At 40.2% G+C, this 17,651-nt stretch overlaps 1 protein-coding gene across 3 annotated transcripts in view; it reads left to right on the forward strand.

Moving 5' to 3' along the window:
* The window catches only part of LOC108493507 (LIM domain-binding protein 3-like), a 79,759-nt gene that overhangs the window by 276 nt on the left and 61,832 nt on the right, over positions 1 to 17,651 (forward strand). Inside the window, exons 1-2 of one of the 3 annotated variants that reach the window (XM_017806999.1) lie at positions 5,520 to 5,562; positions 5,666 to 5,791. In XM_017806999.1, coding sequence (XP_017662488.1) covers positions 5,699 to 5,791 — 93 coding nt within the window. In that variant the 5' untranslated portion in view covers positions 5,520 to 5,562; positions 5,666 to 5,698. The other 2 variants (XM_017807000.1, XM_017806998.1) reach the window with 2 other exon arrangements.

Raw genomic sequence — 17,651 nt, forward strand, 5'->3', positions numbered from 1 at the left:
ACAGGAGCCAGCGCTGTCAGCGGTGCTGTGACCTCGATGGCAAAGCTCAGCCCCTGCTCTGCGCGGAGCTGATGGTGACCTGCACGCAGCCTCTGTAGCTGTTCTTGGGTCTGTTGGGCTTTGTTTGGGGGTTTTTTCATTCGCTATTTCCCCCTTTCTAAGGGAAAACAGTCGTTTAGGATTCCCTGCCACAAGGCACAAATTACAGTAGTCACAGGCTTGCTGTAAACTTTCCTGGTTTCAGCCCACAGTTGGAAAAGAACGATGAAAAGTACCTGTATTAGAAACTGAGCTCTGCATTTTAATCCAGTTGCTGCTGTTGATACATTTTGTCACTTAAAACTGGTAACCTAAGATCTATGGTTACATATGTAAACAGGATGTGGTTAAACCACCAGGTGCTTAGGTGTTCTTTACCTTAAAAAAGAAATTTTCTTATCTTGGGAAGGTAGGTGCCATGGAAATGTTAAGTATTACATGATGTAGTGACTGCCTTTAAAAACAATAACTGAAAAGCTGATAAAATGAGACCTTAGTAACATACACTCAAGTCTTTGCAAACACTCTGGACTGGTATCCTTCTCTTCTCTTGGGACTCTGTCTTTCCACAGATTTCCAGTTTAACATAGTTACCAAAAACTTTCCAAATCTTTTAAAAATCAATTCTGAGTACACTATGTTGTATATTAAATCTTTTGTGGTAGCAGAAAGATGTGCAGGGGAAAAAGGCCATGTAGGAGGGGAATAAAGTGTGAAATATCATTTTTTTTTGTAAAGGTGAAAGTACTCATGGTGAAGGATCTCGAGGAGAGGGTAAACAGCAAATTTGATCGATTGGTAAAGTGATACTGGCAGCAACAAACAGGCAAGCAGGAAACACTGGAGCTGCATTTCTGAAGGCATTGTGTTACAGGGAAGGGAGATAATATTCTGTCATTATGTTGCTCTAGCATATCTCCCCAGAAATACTGGCTTTTGTTGGAACCCACAAAGCACATTAATAGAAATGTATTGGCAAAGTAGAATGAGATGAAGCAAACTGGGGTAGAAAATTTAGCTTTTTGGGAAAGATCAAAATGCAGGACTTAGGACAACTTGATAAAGGTGCTAAAAGGAATTCAGAAATACTAAGTTCTGTGAGAATCGAAGGATTTTGATTCAATAGGTCAAACAAAGCTGTACATGGAAGTAAAAGGAGGATTAACTCAACTTAGAGCTCAGCAGTGAAGGAAAGGGGATTGCAATGAGCTCTTTTGCATTGTAGAATAGCCTTACTTTGGAAGCAATATTGAACTTGTGCTGAACTTGTGGGAAAAAAATCTTTACTCTTGGTAATTACTTTTATATTCAGTTTGGCATTGGCAAGGTGGGAATTCAGAGTTAAAAATTTTTTACATCTCTGAAGTGTCAGTTTCAAACTCTTTAGCACTGCTTAGCCCATGTAGGGTTTGTACTGTGGATCACCCCCCAAATAGCATTGTTGATTCCACATGAAATGTAATTAACGCTGGGTTAATTCAAAATTTTTGAAAACTCTAGGATTGCACATATCAGTCAACCAGTACAAAGCTTGGTTTTTCTTCATGCATCTGTGTAGTGAGTAGTTTCTTCAAGGCTCCATTCTCCTTGCTTTTCCACTGTTCTGAAAGAATGTAGATAATCATACTGGGGACAGTGCAGGAATCCATGGGACAGAAAGGGCTTGTTTGTCATAAAGCCAAATGCTGCCTTCTCATACTGCCACTCCCTCAGGTGAGGGAGACTGAAACAAAGGCAGACAATCTTTTATTCAGGTTTTTTTTACCCCTAAAGGAATGTTGAATATCTTTTTATCAAATAGGAAATGACAGTTTATTCCTGTGGCGTGCAAGTCTTTCACTTGGCTAAAGAAAAACATAAACCGTGACCTTGTATGCATCTTTTTATGTGCCAGAGATGCACAGTATATTGCAGATCAGAAGTCAAACTCTAAGCAATCTGCTTCTGAAATCCTTACTGATACAAATGATACAACCAGGTTGCTGCAGTAACAGAAGTTCAAGGCTCCTCTACGCGCACGTTTACCCCTGCAGCTAAAATCTAACCCGTGAGTAATGCGTCCAGCTCCATGAAGTAGTAGCAACTTTAACAACTGGAATTTCCATTACTTGTTTCCTCCCACCTTTATTTAGCTTGGACACCGGTGGGTTTGATTTCATTCACTCCATGGCTGTGCTCTCCCAAGCATGCAGCCGTGGCTCTCCTGAAGCCGGTTCGCTGTAATGTGTCACAGCGTGGTCTCCCGGCACGTGGGGATTGTTTCCGCCAGTGTAACATCTCTGATGCAGTTGTGGCAGGACAGCTCTGCTCAGGCTCAGAGGCATTTGCTGGAGGTGGTGGCACTCTCCCCTGCTGTAGAGCCTGGTGCCCATCCAGCTTCCTCCCAGCTGTTCCCATCAGTCAGCTGGGAATAGCTCGGGATGGGGCGGGGCCTGGTGAGCTCTGGACAATTCTCTGCTTTGATATGTGTGGAGAAAATGTCACCCTGCTCCTGGAATATGTTTTTTGTTTAAATGTCAGTCCTTACATCAGTGACCTCATCTGACTCAGCACAGCTTCTCTCTGAAGGGAGGGAGCTATGAGCAAATCATAGATTTTGACATGGCAGGAGAATGTAGGGAAGAAGGCACACCAAGAGAAACAAAATACTGTTATCTGAGCAAACAAAAAATGAGTTTTGGAACGGTCTAACAGGCAGTTACGTAAAGCAACTAAAACCTAATCTAAACATCACAAGCCTCTGAAAAACAAGGGGACTGTCTATTATGTACACACAGTTTATTGCAACCTCAGGTTTCCCAGAAGGTGTTGCTGAGGTTTGTGCTGATAGTTGTGATGACACTGTACCTGCTGCCCTTTTGAAAACAGGGTGGGGTTGAACCAGCCATCTGGGTGGGTCACCAGCTTTCTTATTTAGAGGCTCATTGTATTGAAAGTCTGTAGAAAGTGAGACCTATGCTAAATGTCCCTAACAAATGGAGCTGTGACTACAGCATGAGCTTCTGTAGCATTTTAACTTCATTATTAAGCACAGAACTTTCTCTAGGCAGGCAGAGGGGATTACAGACACAGGAGGGAAACCACTTACGGAGGCCTGGAGAAAGAAAACTGTGGAATGTTTTTTTCTCCAAATTGCACCTGGTAGTGATAGAGCTGTGGTCCTGTGGTGTTGAAGGGGAATGTTGGCCAGGACTCTGGCATATCCTCTCCACTTTCCTCTTAAAAGTGCCAAGCTATGCTGAACATTCATGCAGACACAGACAGAAACCAAAGGAGTAGGAACAAGTGACCTTAGTTTAACGTTTCATTCAAATGACAGAGCCTCTAATGAGATTCCCACTCTAGTTTCTTAGCACACCACCCAGCCTGAAGGATCTCTCAGATCCTTTCAGATGTCCTAAACTGATAAGGGAATGGCATGTTATAGATGTGAAAGTAGGACAGAAGCACATAGTGTTTGATTAAACAGCATCTCTGTTTCTTAATTCTTAGCTCTGTTCAGCTTGCTGTGCAGTTTTATTCTGTTCAGGGTTTCGTTCCACCCCCCCCCCTTTTTTAAGCTTTTTTTTCTATGAATGACTGAAGGTTTAGGTATCAGAAGGTAACATGCACAGAATTCACAGTCCATAAAACTGTAACTTTTCTTCTAATACCTATTTAGGTGATACTGTCTTTACTAGTGAAGCCATGACTTGCTATGTTTATCTTACTCCTGGTAAACAGTTCTGTTCTCCTGAACCCTTTAAATGGAACCAAGAAAGGGCACTAAACCAGCAGTCAATTCTTAGGAAAAAGAAAGAAATACTGCAATGAGAATTTATCTTCAAACTTGGGTGTACATGTGACTTTCTAAAAAAAAAATAAATTCAATACTAGATAAACTGGCAGGCCTGGAAACTCTGCCATTTGAAGTCCAACAAGTCAGTTTTGTCTCTCCTCAAAGTCATCATCCAAACATCACTGGTTCTGGACTCATAGAGGACAGGTTATAAATCCTCTTGATGTAAATCAATACCTTAGAGGTATTTGTGAGACATCAAAAGCCCATCTTCTTCTCAGGCTGTGTCTTGCTATTTGCCTTAGTTTTGATTTGGGCCAGTTCTGCTGGCTTGGGATAACTTCCATTTAAATCCGTGTGAAATGCTGTGGTTTAATGTGGATCTCTGGAGAAAAGATATGATGATATGGTTACATGGTTTAGTCTATGCAGAGATTAATTATTCCCTTGTACAAATGGCTTTTCTGACACTATGAATCCTAAACAGACACTGTATTGCTTCATGATTTTGAAAATTATTGACCATCTCCTCAGATAAAGACTGAGTTCCTGGTAGTGTTTGCTCTCTGCCATTTCGCCACCAGGTATTTACTGTGTTTTAAGGTAGGTGTTTTGGCAGAGTGACCCATTATCAACATTCAAACTGAGCTGCCTCACTCTAGTGCATTGTGTGGTTTTGGTTGTCTTTTGGATCATCAGGGCAGAACTCATGCTTTCCCCCCCCATACCTTAACATAATGGCAATTTTTTTCTAACCAGAGGATAAAGAAGGATAAATGCTGTAGAGATACAGGAGAGGGCTCCTGGAGTTCCTGCACATATTAATGACTTGAAAGGGGAGAGCAGAAATTTTTGGTTTATATCTGTAGATCTGCCAACAGCTTCTCCCCTTCCCTCATGTCCTCTGCATTTTAGCAATTTCCAATCTAAGGCAGAAATGCTATCCAGCATTACTGAACAAGGGTTACAGTTTTATGGAAATGCCTAAGAACTGGAATATAAACTATGAAAAAATCAAGGAATAAATTAAGAAAGAGTTGGCTAACTGTGTATTCTTAGCCTTTCATTTAAGTGTTGTGCCTTTAGAAGACTCGTATTGAAATGACGAGACAGGTATGTAGTGAAACTATGCTTTTGCCACAGAAATTAAATGCTGATTAGAAGTATCTCATGATACATCTTTCTGCATTCAGAGAGAATAAATTTTAATTTTCCCTTGAGAAAGCAAGGGCTGTGGAACCAAGAACCAAACATGAAGTTGTGGAGCCTTTTTGTGATGCTAAAACTTTTTTCGGTTTTACAAACTATTGCAAAGGAAGGTAAACACTTTTTTGGTGCCTTTCCTGCTACATATTGTAAGATCTATGTAAAAAGAACTCACCTGTAGTATATTATATGTCACAGTGTAATAAACATGTGCTGAAGCAGAATTTAAAAATGGCTCTGTAGTTATCAATAGGTTAGTGAAGAGATTTGGGTGTTTGGGATTTTAGCATTGGATTTTATTTGCTTGTTTTATTAAAACATGTTTTGTCCATGAAGTAACTGGGCAGGACGAGGGGCTTCAGAAGCCTAGAAAGATCTGTCCCCTTCCCTGAGGACTATATTAGATCTCTGAGTCATGAAGTCTTTGCATAGTAGGTGTCTGGTTACAAACCTTTTATGGGCCCTGCTCAGCTGGGATATCAGCATCTGCATTATAGCTCCCATCTATTCTTAGGTGGTATCAGAGCACGACTGAACAGGCAAGGCAGAAAGAGAATTGCTTTCCTTACGTAAAACTCTTCCCTCTTCTCATTCTGTTGTTTTCACACTTCTCTCTGTCCACCCCATCCCTGTGTTCTGCAGTGCCTTGGTGTGGTGTGGTGAAAGCAGCACACAATGGCTTACAGCGTGACTCTGAACGGACCTGGACCATGGGGCTTCCGACTGCAAGGGGGCAAGGACTTCAACATGCCCTTGACCATCTCCAGAGTAAGTGTGCAAAAAACCTTGTTGAGCTTGTTTAGGTTGGAAAATAGCAGTCACATGCACACTCTGACTAGCAAAATAGAGGATCTTTGCACCCAGGTGTGAATCAAGAGAATATAATGTGGACTTTAAATATACCTGTTCAAAGTACAACCTGGCATGGGTAATGCCTCAGGAAGACAGTTCTGGTTAGTATATTTTTATGAATGGCAATACTGTCTCTCTTAAATGAGCAGTTCTATTTTGTACAGTGTTGTCTCTTTTTCTGCTGGTAGGGGCCTCAATGATGCTGTCTATTTGAGGGGAAGGGAGTAGAAGAACTATGAATGAGAATATAGATTATATTTCTAGAAAATAAACATGTGACTGCTTGTAAACTTGTGAAGTCAGGTGTTAAAACTGGACAAAGACAGGGATATGTGTCCCCTCCTGTGAGGGGGTGCAATAATTGGATAAAAATTCGATATGTCAAGCAGAAGATTCAATAGTGCTTAAAATACAGTCTTAAATTATGCAGAAGCCTTCCATTTGCAGCTGACAAACAGCATGTGATTTAATAATTAATTACCTGCTGCATCTGTCAATTACAGATGAGTCCATTTATTTCTTAGCTGCCTTTTCTTCTTGTTCCCCTTAAAGCATTATTTTAAGGTGCTGCACTTGAGTACTCTTATGATCTGAATTAGCTCAGTTTCTTAAAAGTTTTTAACATTGGATGGTTTTCAGGAAACTTGATTTTCCCTTACCTACCTTTCTCTTATCAGATAGTTCCATGTAACTTCTGGTAGCTCCCCTCTCTTTTTATTTTGTTTTTGGTTTTTTGGGGTGGTTTTTTTTGTTTGTTTTTTCTTTTCTTCTTTTTGACAGTCTCAAATCTGCTCCAGAGTGTTCAGATCTCTTTAGAGAAGTCTTGGTTCCTCCACAAATCACCTGCAGAAGGTTTATTTTGCAGTACAGTGACAAGAGAGGTTACTTACATAACAGTGTTTAAAAGGAATACCAGAATGATTTAATCAGACAAACAAGTGGAATGCAAACAAAAGGTCTGCTCCACTGGAAAAAAAAAAGAAAAGAAAAAAATCCACCTACACCACTTTTAAAAACTGTGTTGGGTTTTTTTCATAATGAAAAAATACAGTCTGTTAAGTTGTGGGTACAAAATTGGTATCTCTGCAACAATTGTGATTCAGTGTCAATCTGTGAGCTTCTGAAATCTTAACTATGCTTTTTCATATTCATCCTGTGAAGCTTTGTATCATTTGATCTCCCTTGTTCTTATGCACATTAGCCCTTTCTCAGAAGACAGAGCTGCATTTACCTTTATTATTAAGGCCTATGATGATGAGAGGAACTTTTCAGAACTCCTTTTGCAGAAACAGTGCAGTAACTGGCAAGAAGGATGTTTGGTCAGTATTATTAAAAGCAAGCAAATAAAAGACAACCTAAAATACCCCCTGCCCACAAAAATAAACTCACTTCATGAACTCAGATTAATTTCCCTTGTAAATAGTGTTGATCTTTCTTTTCCTATCCCACCCAAGGTAAGTACAGAGAGGTGCCAACATATTTCTGCAGGCATTTTCATGACACTTTGCAGCCTGACAGTCATACCTAGAGGCTGTCAGTCGAGGAGCAGGGCTGTGGCACTTGCACTGTGTATGACACAATCAGTAATGAAAAGCCAGTTGTTTCCCAAATAACTCATTGTCTCATATTGTAATTTATTAAAGTGTAAACTCTATGCCCAGAGGCTGTATGATTCTCATGGGGCTTTTGAGACCATATGAGGAGCAGGAGTGAAACTACAATGGCTGAATTCCCAGAGGTGTGGAGGAATTACCTCTTCCCACAGCTGACTGCTTTTCCAGCAGCAGCAGTGTCAGAAAGCACTGCTAAATGTTTTGAACTCTTTCTCAGTGAGGCCCAGCTTTTAGCTGGGACTATTGATTTGGGATGGGACTGGATTTGTATCCTGCCTTATGAGGGGAAAAGCATACATACAAGAATGAACACAGCCACTTTCAGGGCGAGCTGGGATAGTGATGCCTGCTGGTTGTGATGTTTTTAATTGGAACACCATGTAATACATGGCTTTTGATGGTAATAGTGTATATTTTTCTTTAGCACCTTTCACGTAAATATGTCTCCAAACAGATCTGATATTCCCCTTAATCAGAAATTTGCAGTCATAAGGGAGTTGAGGTGTGAACTTAGCCATAACTGCAATCTTATCATGGGGGAAAAGGAAATCTGTACTTACATTCTCAAGATATTCTTAGGGGGCAATGAAGGGGAAGATAACTGGGAGGAAAATCCCTTTCTTGGAAGAGGCACACAGCTTGAAATGTTGCTGGTGGATGCTGTCCACTTATCTATGGACTGGTTTTGATCCACAGTTACCCTGAGATATGACTTTCTATGTGCAAGATGAGTCCTAAACCCCAAACACTTCAAATTAAAGGGTCTTGTAATTGCTTTTACTACCAGATGTGCCACGGCCCTTTTGCCTGTGTAGGTGCAGGGTCCCTCTCTGTGTGCAGACAGGGTGTGCATGCAGACATGCTCATTACACTCCACCTGCCCCTGAGCAATTAGCCTGGCTGTGGGTGGGCCACAGAAAACAAAAAGGATCATCCTTTTTCAGGAAAGCTCTGTGCTCTTCTGTCATGCTACAAGAGAGTTGCTTCTGAGCTCCTGAGGAAGATGATGGCAACAGTTGAACACACTGGGCTGGTTCATTATGCCAACATGTTTCCAAGGACCTTCCCAAAAGTGGGTGCTAATGTTATGCCATAATGAAACTGGCCCATGCACAGTCATAAAGTGGGCACCCTGGACTTGGAACTAGAGCTGTGGCTTAGCTGTCTGTTCACCTGCACTCTGTAAGCCAGCCCTATACAGTTCCCACCCATCTTGCACTTTACCTGAGGACCAGGAGAGAAATCCTGAAGGTCTTTGAAGCCTAGTGATGAAAGCACAATACAAGATTGTGGCATTGCTAATGCTTCTGCTCAGGAAAAATGCTCTTAAAACAGTGAACAAGGAAGGGAATTAGTCAGAGCTGCTTGGCACAACAGTTCAGTTTAAAAGGGAATCTTTAAAGTAGTGTCTGAGATGCTGTATTTTCTTGCCTTCAGGTAGGTCCAGGTTATCAGCTCATTGCTGAATAGTCAACAGCATAAGACACAGGACTCACAGTCAGTCAGCTGGGTGACAGGTGAAGATGTGCTCCTCTGAAATGGATTGTTCTGCTTATGTGTTCTTTATCTAAAAATAAATGCCTGACTAACATAGTGGGTGGGGACAAGAAAAGAGGAGATAAAAACAAGTAGGGAAGAGTTAAGGCCATTCTGAAGCTATTACACTCCTTTAACCATGGCATTGGAAAATAATCTGTGAAGATTTTAAGACTATTATTTCTGTCCCCACCCTGCATACCATCCTACCCTCTAGAAAAATCCTGTGATAAGATGTCAAATTCTGTCATGAGATGTCATGGGCAGGTAGAAGAGGTAGGAAAACAGTACTGACAGACTTTTAGTAAAGCTGAGCATCTGTCAGCCCCACTGAAATGAATGAGACTTGCGGGTTGTTGGCTAAGCTAAGAGCTGTCACCAGTGGCATGATCACACACATAAATCTGGTCTTTCCAAACTGACGTGGGCAGCAAAGCCGTTTATTTTCTCCTACTGCTTGCATGGACTGTCTGGAAGCAAGCAGAATTCATTAATTTTACAGACCTAATCCTCTGTAAGAAGGCTTTTGGACATAGTTAATTATCTAAGTGCTCTGTTGCCATGTTACCTAAGATGGTACAATTGTACATGGTCAGATGCAATAGCAGAACCTCTCCACGTGTTTCTGAATGTTTATTGCTGAACAGTTAATTTTCTAGTGGGACAGACTGGCTTGCGGGGGATGCAATGAGCTGAAAGGTGTGCAGGAGCTATCATCACCTGAGGTAATGGAAATATTATCTAGAACACTGTGGTAACCCATGACTGGTATATGCTTTTTGTGATTATCCATAGTTTTGTATTTCCTAGTAGAGAGGTTTTTTAGTTGCTTGGGTTCCAAATCAAAAGCCAGAGCCTGAAGCGGAAGGAGATAATGTTTAAACAAAACAAAAGCGTTCAAGAACTATTTTTCTTTATTTGATTAAGGGAGGAAAAAGCTGAAAGATGATGATGATGTAAGCACAATGAGGGGAAACAGCAAACACTACTATGAAAAAAATTGAAATAGCTGATCTGTATGCTTATTCTGATACAAGCAGCCTGAAACTGCTCTTTGAGGCTGGGGGAAACCCCTGGTCTAGCATTTTGCAGTCTGTCTCTGCAGGAGCAGGAAGGTTTTTGTCACAGTTGTTAGGCTCTTTCCTTTCATCAGCATCCCTTCCTGATTGCTTCCTGTCCCTCCTCCACTCCCTAGCATACATATGTCAGCCTCTGGCTGTGACTGCCTTTGCTTTAGAGGAGCTGTGTGAGAGTGCTCATTTCCTGGGGGCTATTGCATATCAGTGCCTTACAACAGACAAGTGATGGGGGAAGGCAGTCCCTCTATTTTTTTTTTTTTCTATTCTTGAAAGCAGGGAAACCTCAAATGATCTCGGTCAGGCTCTATGCATTCTGCAACTGTCACTTGAATGGCCATGTGGTGCTGTACATAAATTATAATAAGAATGCAGTTTACCTCTATTGACTGAATTTAACAAGTTCACTTGAAATGCTGATCCCACATCACCTCTGGTGAATCCAACTGCTGAGCAGTTGTCCTGCAGCTACATCTGCAACTTTGAGAGGTGTTTTTTTCATCTCCAAACAGGAAGTCCTTCACAATACCAAAAGCCACAGATTATTGTTTATAATTGTTGATATTCTACTAAACTAACAGGTAAGTCTCATGTCCTCTGAAAGTCTTCCTCTTTAACTACTATGCAGTAGAGATGTTTCTTTTTTTCCCCCAAAATTCAAATGACTGAGTCAACTTCTGAGAAGGGAGTGGGCCATTTAATATAATGACTGTCTTATGTCTAGATAAACTGTAGTAAATGCCTGAGCAGTCACATTCTTCCAGTCTTGTTACAGTTTAACTCAAAATAGTTCCTTGTGAGAGGAAAATTAAATACTTCCAGGCTGGCTTTTAAGAACACTTCAAAACTTTCCTATCTCTTTTTTGATAAAACAACTATTCTGGAGGCATCAGCATTTTAATTTGTAGATCACTTCTTGAGCAACAGTCACCCTATCTGCAGTTACAGCATTCTGAATTCTGTTGCATCCAACTATTTGTTATATGTGCAGATGTGTCAGTATCATGAGAGTTCTAGTTGCTTTAGGTGATGTGTTTGCTTTCAAACTAATTTACAAGCCAATTCTTGTGTGTTTACAGCTACAGTTATCAGAAGGTATTGTATTTCTGGGAGCCTGAACCCTACAAGTAACTCCTCAGCCTCCTGATTTGGTATTTGAGATGTTCCAGTAGTCAGCATCTGTACTATAAATGGCAGATCAGTATACAGGGCATTTGTATGCTAAGGTTGCATGTCTAATCAAACACAACAAAATAGCTTTCAGGAAGGATGTGGAGCTAACTACAGCTTTTGGTCAAATGATTTCTCTTTTAAATCAAGTATGTACTTGGAACAGCAAGGCAGCCCCTCTTATCTGTTTGTGTGATTAAAGTAATCACTAAATACTAAGTCCACTGCTGAAGGTCAGGGTATATAAGGAGTATTATGTACTCTGCACAGTGTCTGTGCAAAAATCATCTGTTTAAGGTTGTGTTCTGCAATTCTATCCTTGTTTTGAATTTCAGGAGAAACATTTAGCCCTGTTAGAATATAGGCCAGATTAATGTGAGTAATGGCCTGTAGTAGCTGAGGTACTGCCTTAAATGATGTTACATCATCAAACCTGCTGCTCTGGCTGCTCTGACATGTAATACATAACCTGTGGTTGAAGCCTTTTCGTTATTTCACCTGCTAAATGCAGCTCTTTTCTTTGGGGTGTGATTGTATCTGAGTCATCAATACTCATGTGGCATTATCCATGAAAAGAGCTCAGTATATGAAATAACAGGGCTGAACGGCAACTATGCGATTGCCAGTTATAAAGTGACTTTGCAGTTTTCTTCCCTGCAAAAGGAAGGGGAATGTAATCCTTCCTTTCACCAGGAGGCATATGGTGTTAGCTGTGAGAAACTTGGGCCCAAGATTGATAAGAAACTGAGAAGTTCTCAAGTGAGGATAACAGTAGTTAGTGTAGTTTTATGGAGGAGGAGGAGCAGAAGGTTTCTTAACCTAAGGAAACAGATCCACAATTCAAATGGGTTATGTTCCTTTTTCTCTTTTTTTAACATTTAACAGTGTTCCCTAGCAACTGGATAGTCTGGTCTGACAAATTGCTCAGCTTTTGGCCTAGAGTTTATTTATTGGAGAATACAGTTCATGTAGTAGTTCAGGAAGTCTTCAGATTTACAGGATTATTATTAAAGTTAATAATTTTGCAGATCTTTTAGAACCAGTAAACACATCAGGAAGTAACAATTAACTTTATAATTAAAATGCACAATAAGCTTTTTTTCAGGTAGAACTTTTTATTAGTGTCTGATGTCTGAACTCTGTAAATGACTGTCTTAATAACACAGCAGATAACTGTCATTAGCTCCATTCTGAATGCATTATTGCTAAATGTTCTCCAGCAAGTGGAACACAAAGAGAAATTAGCTCTGCAAATATGTTAACATTAACTCTCTATTCTAGCAGCAGCAGTTCTCATCTGGTCACTCTTGTAATCTAATGAGTAGCATAAAGTGTATGTTATTTTATAACTAACTAAAATGTGGGTATTTAAAAAGAAAACAACAACTCAAACCTTGATTAGCACTGTGAAAGTATGAAAATGCTGTACAAAATGGAATGGCCTTCACCATAATCTAGATTCCATGATGGACTTGGAGCTAGCTGAGAGCACAATTTCATGTAGCTGATCTGTATGTAACTAGAAATTTCTGCACATAGATACCTGAGGTGCCACCATTTTAATGCCTAATATAACATTAAATGGTGTCCAATATAACATGAGATACTGCTCTTCTTTTTTCGCTGATTTTAATTGCAAGATTAGCCAGATGATCAATGTGTAGGTAAATTATTAATCCTCATTAAAGATCATGAGAAAGGGGAGAGGAAGGAGGGAAATTTCTGCTGAACATGGTAAAAAATCAATTGCAACTGCAAGCCTTGAGGAAATAAATGAATTTAAAACATTGTCCAGCAATGTCAGCAATAGTATGTTGAAATGAATAATGCTAATTGAAAAAAATGGCTTATATACAGCATGTTAAAGAGCTGTTTCTTCTGTACCAGTGTAATTAAAGCCTTAATAAAAAGCTTACCTGAGAACAAAATCTCAGAAGAGGCTTTTTGTTACAGTTGTCTATATTCCTAAATCCTACTTTGATAAAAGTAAGTTATGACATTTCATAAATGGTGTTTCATACAGAATTTCATTCTTGCTGGTACTGAGTGAGGACAAGGCCTGCTGTTCAGGCACATTGTGTTGACCCATAATTTACATTAGATATTTAAAAGCAAACAGATATCACCTGTCAAAATGTGCTACATAGCTGATGATTAGAAAAGTTTATTTTACTTAGCAGCTATCATAACCTCCGGTCCTAAAAGAAATAAAGCTTGATTATATGAAGCTGGCTCTGAAACTCAATTCAGCCTTACTGTTGGATATCCTTTGGAAACAGTTCTGAAAACTTCCATGTTTTTCAGACCAATGAAGAGTATAATATTTCTCCCAAATGTAAAGCCGTTTGTGTTCTTCTGAGAGATTTTCAGGGAAAAGAGAACCCAATAAATAGGGAGAAGAAAGTACCTGGAATGAAATACCCTGAAAAAAAATGCATTTTTAGCTTACGAATGGCTCCAGATGACATCTTGAATGGGCTTCATACAAGGTGACTCCTCTTTCTATTAGTGGTGGCTAGAAGCCATTTTCCCAAAAAGTCAATGAGATCTTGCTCTTCTTTTAGGAAGATCTAATGGGTCAAATGTCTTAACGGCATGCAAATCCCCTGACAAGGGTAGAGTTACTTTCTGCACCTCCCACATGCGTGGCTGGTGTTGTGATCATCTGTGCCACAGGTGTTCAGTGCCTGGACACTGCATAAATAGGTTTTAACCTTTCTCCAAAATCCTTCAAAATAAACTTGATTTGTGGCAATGGCAGCTGAGGATTAGGAGGAACACAGCCTTTAAATGTTCCCACCATACTCCCACTTTTCCCTTGCTCAGAGTCCAAATTCCAGCCACTGGTCTATTTTGGCCCCCTTGCCTCTCTTGCTTAGCCATACAGATATAACCACTTTTTCTTATTAAAAGTAACAGGCTTAATGACACATGCTTACTATAAACAACTGATGGGTTCTCAGTTTAAAGCCACCATTAGTGACAATTAGTCTTTGTGGCATGAATAAAAATATTTGTAGTGCATTGTAGTACTTACTATACCTGGTTAGGGTGCCACGTACACTCTTGAGAAGCCTCTGTGGGACTCTCATGCTATATTTAAAGCATCCTGTAACTTAGGAAGCTATTTTGAATTGGAAGCTATGCTACATTTACCTCAAGCTTCTGGAATGGGACATCGTATCCAAAACTCCAAAAATACTACGTGTAACCCCAGATTCCGGTACCTAGTGCCAAATTGGAATGCTCTGGTATTAGGATGAATTTGGGTTGCCTTTTCTTGATCCTGAGGGCCACTGGGACCGTCCTGCTCTATTTGAGAATGTCAGCATTCTCTCCTTACCTAGTCATAGCTGGTTCAAAAATGGCCAAGGGCAGTTGGTACTATGTCAGGTGTTTAAAAAACAAATAGGCAGCCAAAACAAGATGTTCTTTTTCATCAGCATTGGCTAAGGTTTAACTTGTAGGAAATAAATGGATAGTCTTTCTGTTACTTTTTTTTTACAGGAACTGCAAAATACAAGTACCTTCCCAACCTACTGTCACAACTGCTTTCCTGTCTAAAAGATTCTTATCTCACTTGTTTGCTTAAATTATCTAACAAATTATTCAAGATAAAATCCTTTTGTCAACTGCATGGGGTGGGATGGGTCAGGATCTCTCTATTAAATGTGTGCTTTGCTTTCTTGATGACAAGAAGTGGTCAGCAATCTGTAAGCATCATAGATTGTGTGAAAAACAAACCAAACCTATTTGAACAGCAATCTCTTCTCAGTTTAATTGCCTGCTGCTTGGTACTGCTTCTTTTCAGTGCAACAGTTCTCAAAATGCAGTGTGTGCTGTTTTGGCACATAGTTGTCTCAGGATGACTGTGCAGAGCTGTGGGTAGCAGAGTGTTGACACCTGACAGGAAGAGGGAGCAGATTATTGGGGTGCCAGAATTGTTTGGCTGTTTCATCTCTTCTGAGGGGGGCATTATCCCACCCCTGAGAACCCTGTGCCTTGGTTGCAGCAGTCAGCTGCAAGGACAAGTACTGATACTGCCCTGGTCATGTGGGAGACCTCTAAGGCTCTTGGCATTCGTCCTCACTCCATGTGGGATGGTTCTCTGCTGTCTCCTCCTTCCATATGCCTGGGATGTGGCCTTCCTCCCCTGCCTGCCTTCCCTTGCGCTACTCTACACCTTCTATCTCATCAAAGTCTGCTATCCTTTCTTTGCTCCCAGCTTTCCATGATGTTCAGATTAAGTGCACTGAGGGTGGAGGAGCAAAGAGATGAAGACAGCATTTGGAAAGTGAAAGTTATAGACCCTTCCACAGGGTGTTAAAATTTCTTAAAGAACAGTAAAGGGAAAGGAAGAATATGCAGGTTGTACATGTAGACTTGCAGGAAGAAGCTGGCTAAATATGGGACCTGATGGAAGTTCATAACTGCTCTATGTGGAGCTGTGGAGTTTCCTGTTTCTCTGATTACATGTGTTGCTGTATTAAATAGTCTTCTTTAGCCTGTCGAGGAACTCACACTGCAACCAATATCAATGTAAATTCTGTGTTGAGAATATCTGCTCTGAGCATTCCTGGAATATGCTTTCTTCCCTTTACAGTCACACATCCTATAGTCCACAAAAGGATGCTTTTGTCCTGCTCATCAGTAATTCTCTTTTCCTATGTATCTGTGCTTAAGTTTCTGCAGAGCTTTGCTTCCTCACCCTGCAAAATATAATTTTAGAATGTAATCTCCAACTTCTTATGTGAAGAAAATATGCTGAACATAGTAAGACGTATTACTTCTTTTTCAAAAAAAATAAAAATAAAAATACAAGCAGATATTGATTATGAGCAAGTTCTTCATGGCAAAACATGGTAATATGTGCATCATTTCCAAGCCCATGTTGTATCTTCTGAGGCTAACATCACTTACTTGATTAAATTTCTAGAAAACATTCTTTAGATGACCTAAAGAAATAGACAAGTGGATAAAAGAGTTTTTAAAAAAATTCCACCCTGCGGAGTAACAGAAACAACAAGCTTCTGTGGAAAATGTGCCTTGTGAAGATGTGTGTGTGTGTCCTAAATGGCAATGGAGAGAGCCCCAGTGACTCACATCAAAAAGTCTGGATCTTCAACTCATATAGATCTAGTATTCCTTTTTTTGTACAACATGATTCTGTGTTTTTTAGCTTTGGGAATCAGAGATGAATAAAGTGGAGGGGGGTGGGAGCAGAATAAACCTGTAAGATCTAGAGAATTTGTGAATTAATTCAGTTTTAATTTCAAATCACTTTTATCTAGACCTAATTCTAATTCCTTTTCTAGGAAGGATGAGAAGATGTCTAAGGATTGATGATTTACGTGAACAGGGTTGCTCTCTGGAAGAATGTGAAGTGGGTTTGGTTTTTTCCTGAGTGTGTGTGACTTGCCATGGAGGTTATCCCAGCTTGTGGGAACATTCCTGGCCTAAAAAAAAAGTGATCATCACTTCCACAATATTGAAGACATATTTGCAGTATGATTGACAAGATGAGGAGGTGGTATATAATTTCTTGGCATGTCAAGGGACTGGCAGCGAATGAAACCAAAACTAGAACTTAGCTGCTTTATTTATCCCTTGAACAGATGCAGTGCAAGCAGCTGCAGTAAGATCTTTTATACATTCCACCCACAATTCCCTGGAGTTCATGTGTCCTAAAGACAACCTGGAAAAGGAGGCAGGACATTCTCTTGTACAGTATTATATTTTATAAGTACAGTGTGAGATGCTGATCCTTCTCATGGGGAAAGAATTCCAAGCTGGATCTGAGTTTCATGCCATTTGATGATATGAGTAGATGTCTTTTGCCTCTCAGAGTATTTAGCTCAAACACTTAATTTGGGCTCTAACCTTTTTGGTTTATTAAAACTCTTTATAGACCAGGAAACAGCATAAATAAGTAGTTTTATTGTAATTTAACACTGATTTGCCTTATTAACTGGACATTTGATTAGTTGTATCTGAGGAAAGCATCGTTAAGAGGACTGGTAAACAATACTACTTGTTTTGTCTCCATTAGGTCTTGATCCTCCTCCACTGGTTTTGCAGAGATTGGATTGGGTTCCCATATTAAATGCACCTCCAAGCTCAGGAGACCAGGGAAGAGCCCTTGCCATGGAGTTGATTGTTTGGCCTCTTTGTTCAATGTGTGGATAAAGGGTTTAGGTATAAACTTTCCTTGTTGGCACTTAATTTTAGAACATCCACAGTGAATGTTCTGGCCTGGATGCCACAAGGCTTTAGTTTTAATCTTCCCATAAAGCATCTGCTCCCGGCTACTGTCTGAGGAGAGACTATCTGGCCCATACATCCACACTAGGGTGAGACTGCCCTGGGATATACTAATACTGT

Source organism: Lepidothrix coronata, unplaced genomic scaffold (genome assembly GCF_001604755.1).
Source record: "Lepidothrix coronata isolate B3197 unplaced genomic scaffold, Lepidothrix_coronata-1.0 Scaffold17, whole genome shotgun sequence".
Classification (NCBI taxonomy): domain Eukaryota; kingdom Metazoa; phylum Chordata; class Aves; order Passeriformes; family Pipridae; genus Lepidothrix; species Lepidothrix coronata.